This window comes from Cephus cinctus, unplaced genomic scaffold (assembly GCF_000341935.2).
Source record: "Cephus cinctus unplaced genomic scaffold, Ccin1 Ccin1_scaffold0690, whole genome shotgun sequence".
Classification (NCBI taxonomy): Eukaryota; Metazoa; Arthropoda; class Insecta; order Hymenoptera; family Cephidae; genus Cephus; species Cephus cinctus.
The window spans coordinates 271,277-285,197 of record NW_014333313.1 but is presented as its reverse complement, the minus strand read 5'-3'; the positions used below and the strand labels follow the sequence as shown (position 1 = coordinate 285,197).

Sequence of the window (13,921 nt, the reverse complement as noted above, 5' to 3'; positions counted from 1 at the left end):
TGTGAGATGAGGTTATGTTTTCTTTATGACTATTTTCATATATTGAAACAAATCAAGTACCAGTTTCTTCTCAGTAGCAAGGCCAAGGCCGCAAGAATCCTCGGCGAAGCGAAAGGAACACTTTCATTTCTCTGTCCAATAAAATTGACAAAAGCCAAAAGAATAAAATGCAAGTGTACCATTGAAAATTGCCACAAATAAGCAACCATGAATAGATACAGGCTCGCGCTAGGTCTATGCCATTAAGTCATCATTGTGTGATGCTTATTGTTTGGTGATGTGGGCAAAATATACTTGCTAAAATTAATGGCCGCGCATCGTTACATCCGGAACGGGGACTTTCATTCGAGAAGGATAAGCGAATGACACATATGTCTACCAAGCGTAATAAAAGTAACTGCAAGTGGGATCCTTTAATTGTGGAGATTGCTTGGATCAAGAAAATTAACAATTAGGTTGCTCAAGAAAATGGTAATTTTACTGTCAGATATCTGGATTGGTCATGGCTAAATACAAAGTTTCAACTGCCTGTCTAACCTAACAGTGGTACTTTTAATTAGTCCACGTAGAAAGAACTGTGTGTGGAGGAAGAAGTGAAGATATTTTGATCTTAGATAGAGTGAAATGTGTGGTCATAAAAATGCACATTAGTCAGTTTGCCAACCGCATAAAATCCTATGGCTTCTTTGAATACCAATGAAATTTCTGTTTAAAAGAAAGTTTTACCAAGGATCTTAGATAAACGATTTGAATCACTGTCACTCTCGTTCTGAACCGACGACCTGAAACTTACCAGTTCAATGCCAAACATTAGAACGCGTGAATGCGAAATAGTTAATTCATGAAAATTAATTAGGCTTATAAGTACATTTTTTTTTTTTTAATTACTGTTTCATACTTCTCCTTGACTTTTTAGGCCATTCGTTGCACCTAATAAATCTCCACACTTGACCCGTGAATACTTGCATTTTTATTATAGAAATTTGATCTTTGCCACGGGAGAACTTTTTTCTCCTAATTATAATTTCAGGTATTGTGTCAGATTATGTGAAAAGAATTACTGACGCAGGATATATGCACGCAGTGCGGACTGAATACTGGGTGATTCATAGAAACTGACTGAATTTCTTTTTTTTTTTTTTTTACAAATTCACAGGATATATTCAGACCTGAAGTTGAAGTGTTTTTTTTTTCATTCTAAAATTTAACCATGTGCCATGTGATGAATAGATACGAAATGCATATATGACTCAGTGAATAGAGGATCAGAACATTTTTTTAGTTTTTCGTATGATTTATTTAATAACGAAGGATAAGAGTCCGTATGGATAACCATTCGCTATGTTATAATCAGTTTTAATAGTTTCAATAGAAAAACAATATACAGATACAGAATTGATATCGCTAATCGACGAAACCTCCTAAGGATAAAACGTTAACGCTGCATGATGAAAAACGTATTAGAAATAAAATACATATAATGAGTGGCTTAATTTTACCTATCTGTATAATAATGGTTAGTCGTTTCTTTACCTAATTACAGTGATTGAATCATTAATAGTCGTTATATCTGTATAGACACACGAGTGTGTACACTTAATGGAGATTCTTAAATACTACATAATTTTCATTTTCTTTTACTTTGGTTTTAAATTAAAGACTAGTGTGTTGAGCTTCACTCTGCCTCCGTGCACACGCGAGTCCTCGAGGTTTTATATTCATTAGCTATGAATATACGTGCTCCAAAAGAAAAAAAAAATATTAAATTTTCTATATTCCCCAACAACACATAACATCTTGGCAAAGTACTTTCATACCGCAGCACACCAAACTCAATGAACTTTCAATGGGGTTTTTTAAATATAGCATATAACAATATATTATCCTTTTCTTTTACTTTTCAGGTTGCCCAATAAAAATTGTGATAGATGGATACAAAAAAAAAAAAGACGAACTGTACCACTCATTAAAATATTACCAAATAGGCAATTCATTCTGGGAGTATCTGACGAAATCGCGTCACTTTCTATACAGGGTAGAAAAGTTTCAAGGGAGTCGGGGAAGGTTGGGAGAACACGAAGAAAAATTGAATTTTCAATATCTTCAATGAAAATGATTAATGAAAATTATCGAACGTTACGAGCAGTACGTATACAGTACGATTTTCCTTGTGTAATGCAGGAGCGACAGACGAAGCACACAATAATGTACCATTTAGAATCGGAAATGGAATTTAGAATTAGAATGTAAAAATACTATATATATATACAATAATTAATATACCGATTGGATATTTAATTACATTACACATGTGGTTTTAGTTTTATTTAGAGAGAGCTTTATCGACGTGCACGTATGAATGAAAAATTGGCGATAATCAATCAACATTTTAATACCATGATTTCGACGTCATTTAAATTATCGTGTTTTGCTCGTTGATGTGTCATTGAAAAATTATTTGCATTCGTAACACAGTATATCGAATTAATTCTCGACATGTTGGCACATAAATGGAAGTAGCATACTCAACATTTGTTTTCTTTTTCTTTTTTTATACGTATAAAATTAATCCAATTCCGTTCAAGACTTCAGTCTCGAATTTTCGAAAAACATATAATTTTCTTTTCCATCCAATTTTAAGCCGTTTTTACGTAACAAATGGACGTTAAGTTTCTAAACATTTGTTTCGTTCATAATGCAAAAATGCATTTTTCCATAAGTCAAAATTTTCGCACAAAGTGAAGTGTTTATGTGTATCTTTATAAAGGGACGTGCAATCGGTGCTAACCGATTATCAATAGATAAGAGTAAAACTGAATAATGCAAATGGAGATATAAAATTGTCAGCTATTAGAAAAGCTCTCGATTTTGTTGTTGTTGTGTATTTTCATCGTAGCTTGATATAATTCATTATGTATTTCAATTTTCATATCTATCTAGGTCTTGTATTTACACTATTTACATTTAAAATGATTATTTTTATATCCTCATATATCTTAATGATTGTATAATTAGGATTGACTATGATCTTAGAATAATCAACGTAATTTATGAATTATCATGTAAAATATCAAATACCGTGCTGTTAGATGGTATGTCCATCTCCAAGGTACCATTTTGGACGAATATCGGCCCGTTTCTTTTTTTTTAAACATGTTCTAGCACTTTGATGAGCAAATACTTTGGAGATTACATAATCTAATAATTTCAGGTAATATTAAGTATAGATGATTTTTTTTTGTTAATTACAAATATAAAACATGTATATGTAAATAGAACTCTTAATTATGCGCGAACATGTTCTCTAATTGAGCATACGTGAATTTTTTTTATCATCAGTCTAAGCCGGTCTGCGCGGCTCCACGCACAACAGCGATCAACAATACACGTTTTAAGCCTGTAGACTCTACTGTAACAAATCATTGCAATAATCAAATAACAATGGCATATGCTAAGTAAACGTTCATTCATAAAACTTTCAAACGATACTCAAGCATGAGACACGCAGGAATCTAGAGACAGCCCGTCGGATACGATAACCTTCAATCTTCTTTAATACTTTGTCCTTTTACCTTATCATACCTCAAACAATTTAACACGATAACAAGATGGGTGTAGGCGATACCATTCGATAACGTGATTCCGATGTAAAATTAATTTACAATGATAATTACTTTTATAAGGATAAAAAGAGTCGAATGGGATCGACGACGATCCGAATAAGAATGAATTAATATAAAATAAATGCATCCCGGTTATTCGATGTTCAGGCATACGATTAGAATTGAATTATTTACAATGGGTGTCTGGAATTATTATTCGCAGTACGTAGAGGCGGAGAGTTGGCCGCTTAAATTTCCGTGTGTGTCGCACGCTTCGAAAGTATTACCTAGAATAGGCCAAACATATGAGGTTTTTTTTTTACTTTTTCAAAAATATATATGTCGACTACTTAGGCTTCTCTACAGAAACGTAAAACACATCGTCGTCTCATACGATAACACGAGTAATTTTTTTTTTTCGCAAATATACATATATAGTCTTAGTTAGGTGTCCTACAGCGCATCTTTTCATTTATAGCCTAGGTACAGTGAGACCCTCATATGATCCATTTGAATTATACTTGTGGAGTGTGAGAAATGTCAAGACGTATCCGTTTTGCTCTATTTACATGAATAATCAATGCAATTGAAATAAATGCAAAAATATGTGTACAAATATTTTCCCCGCGACACTAATCAGGAATACGATCCGAGCTGTGTCGCCGCTTGCGCGTGAACCCGAATGCGAATTTTTGAATTCACCAACCGACTTGGCTTGGCCAGGGTGGCGTACGAGTTATCTTAAATTAAATGAATTTAACTATACGTATACAACTAAACTTATGTACTATTGTCTTTTTTAAAGATATCACTACGCCAAGACACTCACTTTTCTTTTTGTTATGCCTTTCGGATGATTTCCAGTAAAGTCCACTGATTATGTTATATATTTGTCATTTTCTACTACCTATCTTACAATTCTCTTTTCTAATTCATCCGCACGTAGAATTTCATTGTGATCTCGCGCCTTGGTTTTACCATTCCTGATATACCCGAGATCTAGTGTATTTTTTTTTTTGAGTGGCTCCCTGGATCATTTAACACGTCTTACAGTCGTTACTGTCTTTTGACTTTCGAACATAGGAAACACCTCTCGCTCGTTGAACTACCGTCGCCCGACAATTCGCTAATTAATATAGAGCAGGTCAGTACGGATATTACGGATTAAAAAAATATACACGGGAATGATCGCGCTATGTTATAAAAAGAAAAAAAAAATCGTAAAATCATTCAACGCGTATTATTGACTTTTTGGAGCGGCAGTGAATACGGTGCGAAAAGCGTCCCGGCGCCGGGACGTCTCCAGACACGCGGTACGTAAAGTTGTTCAAGTATAAAAAAGCCAATATTACACAACAGAGCCAATTTAGTGCCCGGGGAAGTTCCTCAGGCTGTCCTTAGTCGGATATCCCTTGCGCTTAAGGTCGAGGATGGTGCATGGATAAAAAAAAAGAAAAAAAAATTAATTAAAATGAAGTATAAATGCCCAGTCTAGTATCCCGTGTCTCGTCCGTACCGATTGATTCTTACAGTCGTAACATCGTCGTCGTACTTAAACATACTGGTTCTTATCAATCTAATCTGTACATAACGAAATGTCCCCGCACGAGTAACACAATGTCATATGTATATATTTATATATATATATTTATATATGTATATATTTATAGGTTGCAAGGTCGCGATCCGCCGCCGCGTTATCCGAGCTTGAGTAAATGCCTGTTGGGATACTCATTGAAATCTATACAACACTTTCGGGATCTATAGGCGTGTGCTCTCCTCCGAGTCGACGGAATCATCTTCCGAAGTATCTCTGGTGCATCCTAAGGGGGCAGCGAGTCTTTTCGAGGCGGAAATTGGCGAACCTCAAACAAGATGTCCGTCAATGTCAGAGTACGTTGGGGTCGAGGTGAAAGTTGACAGTGGGTGCCCGTGGGAATGTACGGGGTTGGGGGCCGCACGTGCAAATGTAGCTGGCGGGGGGGGTACCGAGGGCGGTATGGGGGACTTTGTTCCTGCAGTCATAACAGTGACGTCTGGGGGGGGGACTGGACGAGGAAGAGTCCTGTTTCTTGTCAGGGTCCCCGTCCCTGTTGGTGGATGCGCTACGATGTGCCCTGTGGGTCCCAGGGATGGATAGTATGCGCCTGGGCCCGGGTCCCCCATCACTGGGGCCGGGCTCGAGTTTCCCTCATATCCCAAATATCGGCCATTGTCCATCTCCACGCTGTAAAAGTTCACGTCTGATGGTGGGGCTGGACTCGGATTCCCGATGTAGCTCGATTTCGAGACTGTAAAGACAGAGTGGAAATTATAATAAGTCTTAGCTCCAGATTAACTGAACTTTTTAATGCAAGGGTTCAGAAAACATGCATGGGCGTCGATAAAAAAACCCCACAAGCGTATATCAGCTCGCGTGCCTCTCCTCTTTTGCCATCTCATTGTAAATTCCCGCGAATTGCGCATTCGCGATTATTTCGACCGTCTAGTCGAGTCGAGTTGCTTTAAATTGTGCAATTTACAAATTAACACTGTGCTTCTCTTTTATTTATTCACCGAGCCATTTATCAAATATCTAGTAGTTTTATAAGTTTATTTTTATAGTGTAGAGTTAAACTAGTATGAAATTTTTCGTGTGTCCTATCAGCATTCTTATTAGTGACATCGAACCGACAAAATACAATCGGGAAGGGCGGGGAGGGGGTCGGACAAGAACTGGCCAGACCGCGAACGGACTTGCGAAATAAATAAGATCTACGTATTAAAATTAGCATGCACGTTGTGAAAATTAAATTTCACAAGATTCGGAAAGAAGTAGTGATAAGGGCCGAGCATGCCTTGAGTGAGCAGCGTGCCGTGATCAAACTGTATCTGGATGGTTTCTCTATGTGGGATCTAGCAATCCAATTTATTTCTTAATTTACTTTCCCCCAGCAATTATTCCCTTCCCGTTCTCTCGTGCCGGTTCTCTATCTCTTTTTCTAGATCTTAGGGATTTAATTAATGATCATCTAAGGTGGATAATTAGCCAGCAAGCATGTAGTAATAAATAATTTCATGTGTAACGAGCGACGTAATGTGATCGAGAGCAAATGAGTCTGGCCAGCGGTACGAGAAGACACCAAGAGCGATAAACTTGAGAGGTTTCGGCACCTATCGAGATTCTCGAGACGAGTAGCAGTTGTAGATGACGCACCCGAGAGTGTTCCACTGGCTGTTGTTCTCTGGGGCGGAGAATCCATATTCAAAACTCCGTGCACGTGGTTGCCACGCCTGCTCAAAGTCCCTTGATGATGAACTTGCATTTCTAAACTGTTTTTACCAAAGTCTTGTATACTTTGATCTATTAAATAGGTGCTAGCTGCAGTTTTCCGCCCCTCGTCCTTTAAATAAAACAGTTATAAAATTTATTAAAAAAATATACAGTTGACATTAGTCCTTATCATATATCCATTGCTGGACTACCTTCATTTTTTCATTGTATCTATAGCATTGACACTTATGAAATATTAAAAACAAGTGCAAATTTCCATTTACATCTTACTCAAGGCATCAGAAGAATAACATTTTTATATTTTAATTGCCTTTGATGTACCACTACCGGAAGGAGTTAAGACGTTCTTAAATTTAAGACGATTACACAGAAAAAATTAAAAGCTTGCAGAAGAGAGGTTTTTATCAGAGAACTGATACTACTGAAACAGAATCGGATTGAAGATGTTTCATTGGATTCTGCATGAAGTAACAAGAAATGTACAGATGAGGTTGGTTAAGTACCATATAAAATTCAATGGACCAAGAGAAGTAAAAATAGAGATATATAACGATAGAATAGTACCGTGCAATGCGGAATGGCGGATTCCACGAAAGAGTGCTAAAATAAGTGGGACAGAAAAAGGGTTAACAGAACTCAAACCTACCCTCCGCAATTACTTGTTACTAAGAACATACTGACTGATCGCACTGACCACATAATCATTAGCGTCGAAGTTAACGTCGCTCTTCTCATCCGAGACCGAACTTAATTCACCGGTCATGGTGTCGCCATTGACAGTCGATGGTGCATACATGTCCGTAGTTTGGGACTTATTAATACCTGAACAGAGAAAGAAAAGAAAAAAAATATTAATAATTAGCATTAATCAATAATCCAATTAGCCTATCCATAGTTTGTAATCTATAAATTTATAATATATATTATATACTCCACACGCATCTTCAACGTGTTCCTCCCCACTTTCTTTATATATGCCAACAGAACCGAATTATCAACTTACGAGCTTTGTTTCGCTTTCGTACAATGTACCATAACATGATGAAGAGATTAACGATAAAAAAGACGACGGAAGTGGCAGCAACCGTATAGATATAATTCATCGGGAAGTCGCCCTTCTCCAGGAGTACCTCCGGCAGATTTTCCGCAGTGTTCGGCCCTAGGAAACGAGGAAAGAAAAAATTGCACAATGATATTTACCAGAACGTTGGGCCTTCTTTTTGGACGCTAAGGTGACATAGACTATGGGCGTGGCAATGAGCAGACAAGCACAGGCGGAAACAGCGATGATTATGACGATGATGTAGGAAGAGTTAGTCTCGCTGGCTGGCAACTCGGTGGGTGGTACCTCGCCTGTAACCCAAGCCAATTCCCCGTCACCCAAAATGTTACACATGCACTGTCCTCGAGGGAAAATGGATTGTTAGTCATCAAACTATTGTGAAACTTAATGATTCAACGAAAAATAAAACGAATGATCGTTAACGATACTCCCAGAGTGATGTATGACTTTGGTTAAACGATTTTTACAGCCTCGGAGACAACAAACGATGACAATCATGCTGTCGTGTAGTTCACGTGGGATTCCTCAGGATCAATACTATAATCTATGTATACTAACTCTACTACTCTATATATTAGCACAATTATATTATTGAATAATATACTATTCATAAGTCTATTGTAACTTCAAAGTATTTACTGATTATTTTTATTATATCAAAGCATGCACACCCCACTTTTTAAATGTTACTTTATGAAATTAGCTCTCCTGCTTACTAACAGATATGCTATAATAAATTATACTAGAGATTTTTCTAGACGCATACACGTGATGCCTTGCATGCCATTTTTTTTTTCTAAATTCTTAAAGTTTTATATTTTCCTTCTCAATCAGATTCCACCGGACACGAACGTATAATTATTTATATGCATTACTTCCGTGTACTGTGTTATGGATATTTATGCGGCGGTGTAACGTGATGAAGTGTGTATCGATTTCCTAGACAGAATTGAAACTTACGTAGAGTCTGAACTTTAGTCAAATCCGGAAGGTAGCCGCTCTCGCCTTTGGCATTTATAGCTTTGACACTGAAAACATAGTAGGTCCCCAGGGATAATCCTGTGATAACTGCACTGTAATCGCCAGGTGATACATCCAGGTAGTAATATCTGTCTTCGTAATCTAACGCCTGTCGCCATCTTATTTTATGGGACGTGGGGAGGCCTCCGTCAAAACCTTTTTTCCACGTTAACGTTACGGAATCGTGCGTCACGTTGTACACTCGTAAGTCCGATGGTTTATCAGGTGGTGACGTCACGTCTAAGTATATCTCATCCGTGGCATATCCTATTTTATTTTGAGCTCTGCATTCGTACTTTCCATAATCATGGGAAGACACGCGAAAGATAGTAAGCACCGACTGTGAATACAGCTTCGATATCTGTGGAGTAACATTGAATTCTTTTAAATTCCGAACGATTGGATTGCCTTAGATATTAGATTAGAAATAATTGAACTCACCTCGGTATGATTGACGTTATATTTCTGATCAGTCTGATTAGGTAGGAGCGTCTTTCCGTTAAAAATCCATGTGAAGAGTGGCAGAGGCGAACCCTGTGCTTTGCAGTATAAACGAGCGTTCGTACCCTTGTTGGCAGCTGCTTTCCTCGTCAACGGTGGATTCGCCATTTCCGGTTTAACTGAAAAAAAGAGATATGGGTACGTTATGAATAAAAATAGAATTTGTTCGGTTCAAAAAGAAAAATCCATTCGAGACGTACAATCCGTTATAAACAAAATGGGTTCCGAGGTAACGTTGCTGATCCCATTGTTAACGTTGCATTGATACTCTCCTACGTCTTCCTGACCAGGATTCTCAATATGCAAATAGGATGTCTTGTTCGAGAATGACGTGAAGTAACGTCCTGAGAGTTTGCTAGCGGAACCTTCTTTATACCAAGTAACGTAAGCATCGCCAATGGGACTGCCATCTACTTCACAGAACAGTTTCGCCTCCGTATTTGCCGGGTAGACGATACCGGAAATGGAGGTGCGTTTGATCTTTGCCGGATCTAGAAACGCGAGGAAGCAAATGAGTTTACATCTAGCTAAAAGCATCACTATGTGTATTACTATCTGTCCTATATATATCTCAGCTTACATTGAACCGTTAAGTTCAGTTGATAAAACGTAGTGCCTTCTTCGTTCATTGCTTCACATATATATGTACCGGCATCGTAACGTTCCAACCTGGTGATATTTAAGGTTGGACCCCTTGCCGTTATCCTCTTGGCACCGACACTTAAGGGTAAACCATCCCTCGTCCAAGTGTAGGTAATACTAGCCGGATTCCCAGCCGCCGAAACGGAAATAACGAAGGGTTCGCCTTCCATTCCGATCAATTCGTTTAAATCCAATGGAGCGAATATAGGCTTGTCTGTGAAAAAATATTCCATTGTAACTTACTCCTTACTCAGAGCAGGACTTTTTGTGCGGCGACCCATCCTTGGATTAATCGCTACTCACAGAGTATATTGAGCGTTGTTGCATCATGAATGGATCTCTCCATCTCTGCATTTCTGGCCTGGCAGGTGTATAAATCGCCATTCATGTCCTCCGTCAGGTCTAAAGTTAACTCGACCGAGGATAAGTAACCACCGTGTAAACCTGACTTTGTACTGTTTTTAATTCCTTCAATTGGTATTCCTGATTTCCACCAGGACATCTCAGCCGGTGGATTGCTGCTACTGGATTCACAGATAATCCGTCCCACTTGGCCAGCACGAAATTCTTTTGGCTCGCGGCTAATCTTCACTTGATCAGGTGCGACTGAAAAGAGGGACTCGAATGAAAGAGGTGCACTTGAGCTATTCCATTAAGGAGTTCGTATGAATGCTGTCCTTACAGTTCACTTTAAGTAATAAAGTCTGAAATAGAGGTATTTCCGTTGCTGAATTAGTAGCTTCGCATCGTATACGTGCATTATTGTCGGAGGCATTAACAAGAATTGCAAGCTCACTAGATACGAGCTGATCACGAGTTCTAACATTTCCTGTCATCTGTAACGAGACGAAGGTGCGCATTAAGTAACATCCAACAAATTTCATTATCTGATCCTTTTACCTTGAACAGGTCTCTAGTACCATAATATAGGTGAACCGAGAGTATCTTTCAGTTACCTTTTTACGTACCTTCCGGTCATTCTTATACCACGTCAACGTAGCCAATGGATTTCCAGCTGTGGCCATACAAGATAATTTCAATACGGTACCAGCCTCTACACTAGTACCTTCTTCGTAACCAGTGATTACAAGATCAGACGGTGAATCTGTAAAATGATACGTAACATCTCATTCGTATAACAGTTAATAATTAAGTAAGCTCTACCATAAATTCCTCGTGACAGTCAAGATAAGATACAATATAATGAGGACTCACAAATAACATTAATCGTATGGGTACCGACGACACTTTCAGCGAGCTTATTGTTAAGCGCATGACAGAGCACAACGATACTCCGAACTTCCGGATTGATGCTGAAAGTAATATCGGAGGTGGTGATCGATCCTCCCTGAGGAGCAAGGTACGTCCTGGACGTGCTGTTTTGAAAATTTCTCCCAGCAACCACCCACTTGATATCCGACGGCGGATTTGAATTTTCAGTGGTACACGTGACCTTCACCCGTTCACCAGCTTTGGCCTCGGTCGGACCAGTAATAACGGCTGCGGTAGGCGCGACTGAAATACAAAAATACATTACGAAATGTACATTGAAACGGTACAACTGGAGGTCAATCAATGTCTCAATACTTACATAGTACTGTTAGGTCAACGTAAGCTTTGAGAGGAGCGACGCTCATAATATTTGAGACTTCGCATCTGAATCGAGCTTTGTTGTCCTGCGCTTTCGCTTCGAAGGACAGCACGTTCTCGGAGAAGGTGGGTTCGGTTCTATAAACGGTTGTGATCTGTTCATCGTTTCTAAACCAGACTACTTGGGCGGGTGGATTGCCACCCCGAGAACGACACGTCAGATCGACCTGCTGTCCACGTCGTACGGTCTCGCCCTCCGTGTAGCCGTCTATGTAAGGCATTCCTGGCGGATCTGTGGAAGAAGGGGATGATTAAGAAACGAAGACAGAAGACTTAATGCAGGGGTGCAGCCGTGCTGATACTGTTAGATAAATGAGAGGCTAAAGGGACACTCACACAGGACGGAAAGCTTTATGGTCGCCCGCATTGGCATGTCGATGGGGATGGCAGGGTGTCTCGCCTCGCAGGTGTAATCCATCTCGTCGTCGTCGGCGGTCGGCGTAATTGTTATCGAGCCGTGGGTGTCGTATTTTAATAGTTTCTTCCTCAATTCGCCAGGTTTCAATATTTCCTTATCTGAAAAGTTGAGGATTTCATGGTAAAGAAGTTATGATTGATGAGGAGAGCGATAGTGGCGCCACAGCCATGGGGCGGAAGGTGGAGGTACTAGTATTGTATAAGGGGTGTGACTGGCTGAAAGAACGATATTGTTTCGAAAGGGTAGACTTAGATAGATAAGGCTAGATTAAGAATCCTTGTTTCCCTTTACCCTTTCGTTTCAAAAGTTAAGATAATCACGTGGATCACAATAGGGGATCTTTTATAGGGATTCTACGCTGTGGAATAACGAGGGTCGAGTTCTGGAATTAGATATATAAAAGTGTACTTGGATGACAATTTTGTCACTCGGTATATGCCACGTATACAATATAGGTATATGAGAGACGGTAATTTACCGAATCCTTCGAATGGTAGAGAAATAATTCTTATTTTCATTTAGAGAGATGGGAATTGGGGTTAATCCCTCGGCGGATGCAGTATCAACGTGGATAGGAAAGTTCACGATACCTCATCCGCCGTGAAATATATAAAAGTTTAACGTACAACAGAATGCAGCCGTAGCAGACCACTTAAATCTCTGCTAAAAGCTCGAGGCAGCCTCTTAACCGTTTGTACTTCGTTCTTTTATTTTTCAGTTGTGGATTTAAACGAGCGACAGGAGTGCCTCCTGGTGAAAACATTCAGAAGCATTCGAGAGCGTGGACTGTATATATTCATGAAGGCTCGTACAATAAACTTGCACAGTCTTGGCTGCAATTTTCAATCAAGCTGTATCGAGCGGCAAACGATACAGGGTGAAAAAGAAATCAGTGAATTCGAAAAAGCTTCTGTAAATGGGATTTAGCAAAGATCCAGCGGGAGATTCAAATCGACGTGTAACATGGCGTCAATTGGATAGACGCCTTGGAGCGGCATCGTTAGTGAAGGATGGAGGAAGGACCGGTGTGGCGGTGATTGTGGTTTACGAAAAAGAAAATGGTTGATTTTGTTACTTGGAACGTTGCCAGAATTGAGTGGAGGTCGATCGAAGAGCTTTGTCTCGTTGAAATCCTATTTCTTTGTCTCACCTATTTTTTTTCTTTCTTTTTCTACACGTAACGTACGTTATTTCAACCGACACACCGAGCTCACTGAGAAACGTAAAGAAGATTACATTCATTTAACGGTCTTATCGTACGTAGCGCTGAAATGGATTGGGACATTTTGAAATTCCATTGCCGACTGGGTAACATTAGGGAGAATTGACAGCCCGTGAACTGATTACAGGAAAGTCGGGGGCTCGGTGAGCAGCGATATTTCCTTTCCGCAGTTTCCTACACGATCGTGAACAAGATGCGCAGTAACCAATAACGGTCCTACTGCGCATCACGTGACGCCCCGTCGGTACAGTCGTATCCGTACGTTGAAATTTGAAAATAAAAACTCATTTTTCGTCGTACCTAAGTAGAAAATCACAAAGAGACGCGTCACCGTGTAGCATTTTAAACCTTTTACCTACATATACCAGACTTCCAAGATATATCCCCTTAAGACGTTAGAGAAAGCACACCCCATCCAAAAAGGATGTTTCTCGGAAGACGCCATGGAAACTCGCCTAAATTATTCACTCCTCTTCCACTGTCTGATTACACGAGTAGCACCAGTATTTTACCTCTCCCCCCCCCCCCC

At 39.4% G+C, this 13,921-nt stretch overlaps 1 protein-coding gene across 13 annotated transcripts in view; it reads right to left on the bottom strand.

Moving 5' to 3' along the window:
* Positions 1–1,340: 1,340 nt before the first annotated feature.
* LOC107269785 (nephrin) overlaps positions 1,341–13,921 on the bottom strand; it is a 131,712-nt gene continuing 119,131 nt past the window's right edge. For 4 of the 13 annotated variants that reach the window (XM_025087257.1, XM_025087255.1, XM_025087256.1 and 1 more), the window contains 14 exons: positions 12,089–12,268; positions 11,694–11,984; positions 11,318–11,617; positions 11,059–11,207; positions 10,785–10,938; positions 10,406–10,708; positions 10,041–10,316; positions 9,661–9,951; positions 9,401–9,579; positions 8,900–9,320; positions 7,880–8,035; positions 7,571–7,698; positions 6,799–6,985; positions 2,902–5,893 (listed from right to left, as the gene is read on the bottom strand). In XM_025087257.1, coding sequence (XP_024943025.1) covers positions 5,469–5,893; positions 6,799–6,985; positions 7,571–7,698; positions 7,880–8,035; positions 8,900–9,320; positions 9,401–9,579; positions 9,661–9,951; positions 10,041–10,316; positions 10,406–10,708; positions 10,785–10,938; positions 11,059–11,207; positions 11,318–11,617; positions 11,694–11,984; positions 12,089–12,268 — 3,440 coding nt within the window. In that variant the 3' untranslated portion in view covers positions 2,902–5,468. Of the gene's footprint in view, positions 5,894–6,755; positions 6,986–7,522; positions 7,699–7,879; positions 8,036–8,076; positions 8,230–8,899; positions 9,321–9,400; positions 9,580–9,660; positions 9,952–10,040; positions 10,317–10,405; positions 10,709–10,784; positions 10,939–11,058; positions 11,208–11,317; positions 11,618–11,693; positions 11,985–12,088; positions 12,269–13,921 lie in introns of those variants that run through there. The other 9 variants (XM_025087253.1, XM_025087258.1, XM_025087259.1 and 6 more) reach the window with 7 other exon arrangements.